The sequence below is a fragment of the Carex rostrata genome, chromosome 7 (genome assembly GCF_964058835.1).
Source record: "Carex rostrata chromosome 7, lpCarRost1.2, whole genome shotgun sequence".
Classification (NCBI taxonomy): domain Eukaryota; kingdom Viridiplantae; phylum Streptophyta; class Magnoliopsida; order Poales; family Cyperaceae; genus Carex; species Carex rostrata.
The window spans coordinates 11,160,395-11,163,878 of NC_135924.1; the positions used below are offsets into that span (position 1 = coordinate 11,160,395).

General features: G+C 36.0%; 1 protein-coding gene across 2 annotated transcripts; it reads right to left on the reverse strand.

The window, feature by feature from the left end:
* Positions 1-410: 410 nt before the first annotated feature.
* Positions 411-1,929, reverse strand: LOC144557574 (Ribosomal protein L20). Of its 2 annotated transcripts, XM_078306162.1 has the most exons (3): positions 1,626-1,900; positions 703-889; positions 411-570 (listed from the first exon to the last, which is right to left on the reverse strand). In XM_078306162.1, exons 1-2 carry the CDS (start codon positions 1,809-1,811, stop codon positions 707-709), a joined length of 369 nt encoding a protein of 122 aa, XP_078162288.1. In that variant the 5' UTR covers positions 1,812-1,900; the 3' UTR covers positions 411-570; positions 703-706. The 2 variants fall into 2 exon arrangements, with proteins under 2 accessions (XP_078162288.1, XP_078162287.1); XM_078306161.1 differs by having other exon boundaries at positions 506-889; positions 1,626-1,929.
* Positions 1,930-3,484: the final 1,555 nt, after the last annotated feature.

Here is a 3,484-nt window from a genome sequence, read left to right on the forward strand (position 1 = left end):
CTTCTTTTTTTTGTTCTTAAACTGGTTTGATCCGACCAAAGAATTATGTTAGTAAACATCTTTTCATTTAATAATCATTCGTAATAGTTATCCAATACTGGTTTTACTTGCTGCTCAAAATGTCAGTGCTTTCCATCCAGCTTCAGGCGCAACTATACTTTCTTCACGTCGCCATGAAATACTCGTCAGTTTGAGCCAAGTTTCCCTTTTGCACAGTGAAGCTGTTCCTCTTAATTATAACCATCAATAATATTCATTTATTACATAATACTTCAAGCAAAGTATTCGTTGCTCCAATGACCAGATGAAAGTTTTTTCTCCACAAGCATTCCAAGCACCACAAAATGTTTGCACATCTCATCAAGATATACTATTTTATTTACAAAACATTCAACCCCGTGGGAAAAAAAGGCATCGTAAACACGGAAAGAATATACCCATTTTTGTTTTTACTCCAATAAAAACCCATAAAAACACTATCCAAAACAATCACGAGTCACTCATATGATTAGGTCCTTTTCCTTAAGAGCTATTTCATTCCCTGGTATGCATTACAAAAAGTATCAACTACTGTTCCAAAGAAAAACACTAGATAAGTAAAGAAAATCATTCATACAGTAGTTAAACAGGTTTTATTTCAGCTCCGAGAATTCCACTAAAAACATCTATATGAAATACAAGAGCATCATATTCTCAACAAACCAGTTTATAAGATACATGATAGGCCTTCCTTCTTTGGTACAGCCTTGTTTCCAGGAAATGCACTACGTGAAACATTAACCAGTGCCTTGAAACTATATGGCTCATGCATTGCCAGCTCTGACAGCACCTTTCGGTTAAGCTGGATGTTCTCCTTCATCAACCCATGCACGAAATTTCCATAATTCACCTGCAATATCATAACAGTTCAAGTAGGATCAGATACCCTTGATGTCATTGTTATTTTTACATTAATTAATGAGAGAGGAAGAACTTTTCTCCAAGAGCTCAAACCAATGAATAGCAAAAGGATGATATGAGTATATTCAACCACTAGATATCTGGGAAACTGGTTTCAACCTTCACACGAGGAAAGCCACAAAAGATATACCCAATGGAACTAAGTAGTACAAAATAAAAAGGAACTGCATTACCAGCATTACCAGGTACACATAGATTCATTCTATGCCAACACCTACCATACTCAAACTATGTGATCTCACAGTCAAAAACACATGACAAATAATAAAAAACAAAGCTAGACAAGCTAATTCAACTAGATAATTAACTTGTAATCTGTACCCATGAATCTGCACTCTGCAGCTTTTTCTCTGAGGCACAATCATCATAGTTTTTATAGTTTTAGTTCAGTTCTGATTATGGTCAGGACTAGACTATTTTAACCAAGAACAAAATGCCAGTAAATGTAACTAACAACACTCAGCATTACCACTTATATGGATATGGTCGTAAAATTAATTCAGAAAAAATTCTCAATCTAATTTGGGTCTTAGCAAGTTAGTGACTAGAGGCAAATATTGAATTTCCTAATCGTCTGAAAACCCTAGAAATGAATTAAACGGAGCATGTCTTCGTCTTTTTCATTTGTTAAACCAATCTTAAAAGAAAAACTAAAAATAGTTTACCCCATGGAGGCGGGTACCAGCATTGATTCGCTCGATCCAAAGCGAGCGCATATCCCGCTTCTTGTTTCGGCGATCTCTGTATGAATATTGCAACGCCTTCTCGACCCTCTCTCTAGCGATCCTGATGCAATTCTTGGCGCGGCCCCTGAAACCTTTAGCGAGCTTAAAGATCTTATCTTTGTTCATCCTCGTATATCTTTCTTTTCGCTCTTTCCTCCGATTTCTCCTATTCTACGCCAGTATATGATTCAAGAGCTGAGACTAAGAGGTTTAGAATTTAGATGGATCGGTTGCGGGCTTGCGGCTGGACCTGCGAGACGAATTCACATCCCGTCAGGTTACCTGACTGAGTACAATTAAATCGGACGGTCTGAAATTGGACGTTTAACTTTGCACGAATCTCAAATAAAAAATAATACCGCCCCCCGAGTAGGTACCGGATGAAATTAAATCTGGACCGTCTATTTAAATTGTGTTGAATCAGGTACCTGGGAGGATACGGATCCGCTGGGAGACGAGGGGTTTTAGATTGATGTTTTACAGAATAGTACCTCCAATTGTCTTAAATGGAACATAGTTTTCTTTTTAGGTTCGCACTTCGCAGGTAAGGAAAATTTTGTAAGTTCTATTTGATACGCCGAAATGCGTATCCACTGCATTAACTCAAAAAAAAAATCTTTTGAGTTAATATATCTGAAGATCAGTTTTACGATTCATGTTAATTAAAATCATATTAATATTGAAGACTCCTATATTATAAGTGAGAACAGGATGAATTCCGTTTATAATCAGACAATCGAGATGTATTAACTCAAAAAGTGTTCTTTTAAGTTAATGCAGAAGATGCGAACTCCGATACGCCAAGGGTTTAGAAACCCTTTTTTTTTTCCTCATACATGGTCAGTAGGCCTAGGTTTAGAAACTCTATTTTAGACAGTGTTTTAAAATGTGGTTTTGTTCATACATGCGGAAGGCCACTGCATACCGCATATGCGGTATGCGGACTATGCGGATTTTAAAATAAAAATTCACGTATATATATATATATATATATATATATAGAGTTAGGCTGGGGTGCTATGGATAGCATAGTGGCCTCTATGCTACGGCTCAATATTCGAGTTTTTAAAATTCAAACGGTCGATCCGAACCGTTCATCTTATTCTCCATATTAATATCTGCTTGGAGACCAAATTTTACATTTTTCTGAATTTTTTTACTATTTATTAAGTATTTTACAAAATTGTTGATCCAACGGTGGCTGCACAAAACAGTAAAACCGTTGGATTAGCGATTTTCAAAGTGGCTTAATAAATAGTAAAAAAATTCAGAAAATTATAAAATTTGGTCTCCAAGCAGATATTAATATAGAGAATAAGATGAACGGTTCGGATCGACCGTTTGGATTTTGAAAACTCGAATATTGAGCCGTAGCATAGAGGCCACTATGCTATCCATAACACCCCAGCCTAACTCTATATATATATATATATATATATATATATATTCATATTCATATATTTGAATTTATTTTCACATAATAACATAACTAATAATAATTTTTTGATTTTTTTAATATAAATTTTAATTAAAATACAATCAAATTATCAAAACCGCATGGGAAGACTGCATGGCCGCATATTTCAGTCCGCATGGCCGCATATTCAGACCGCATGGCCGCATTTTTAATCCGCGTGACCGCATATTCGGACCGCATATGCGGCCGCATGGGCATTCTGAGCACGGCTGCCGACCGCATACGCATATGCGGCCGCATTTTAAAACACTGATTTTAGATACGTACTTTTGTTCGTCATATAAATTTATTTAGATACGTACTTGCCACAAATTTATTTAGT

Bases quoted from the DNA above. Each gene is read 5' to 3' on its own strand.
- LOC144557574 (XM_078306162.1), bottom strand. From the start codon at position 1,811: ATGAACAAAGATAAGATCTTTAAGCTCGCTAAAGGTTTCAGGGGCCGC. The intron at 890-1,625 runs GTAAACTATTTT...ATGATATTGCAG, and splicing joins CTGGTACCCGCCTCCATGGG to GTGAATTATGGAAATTTCGT.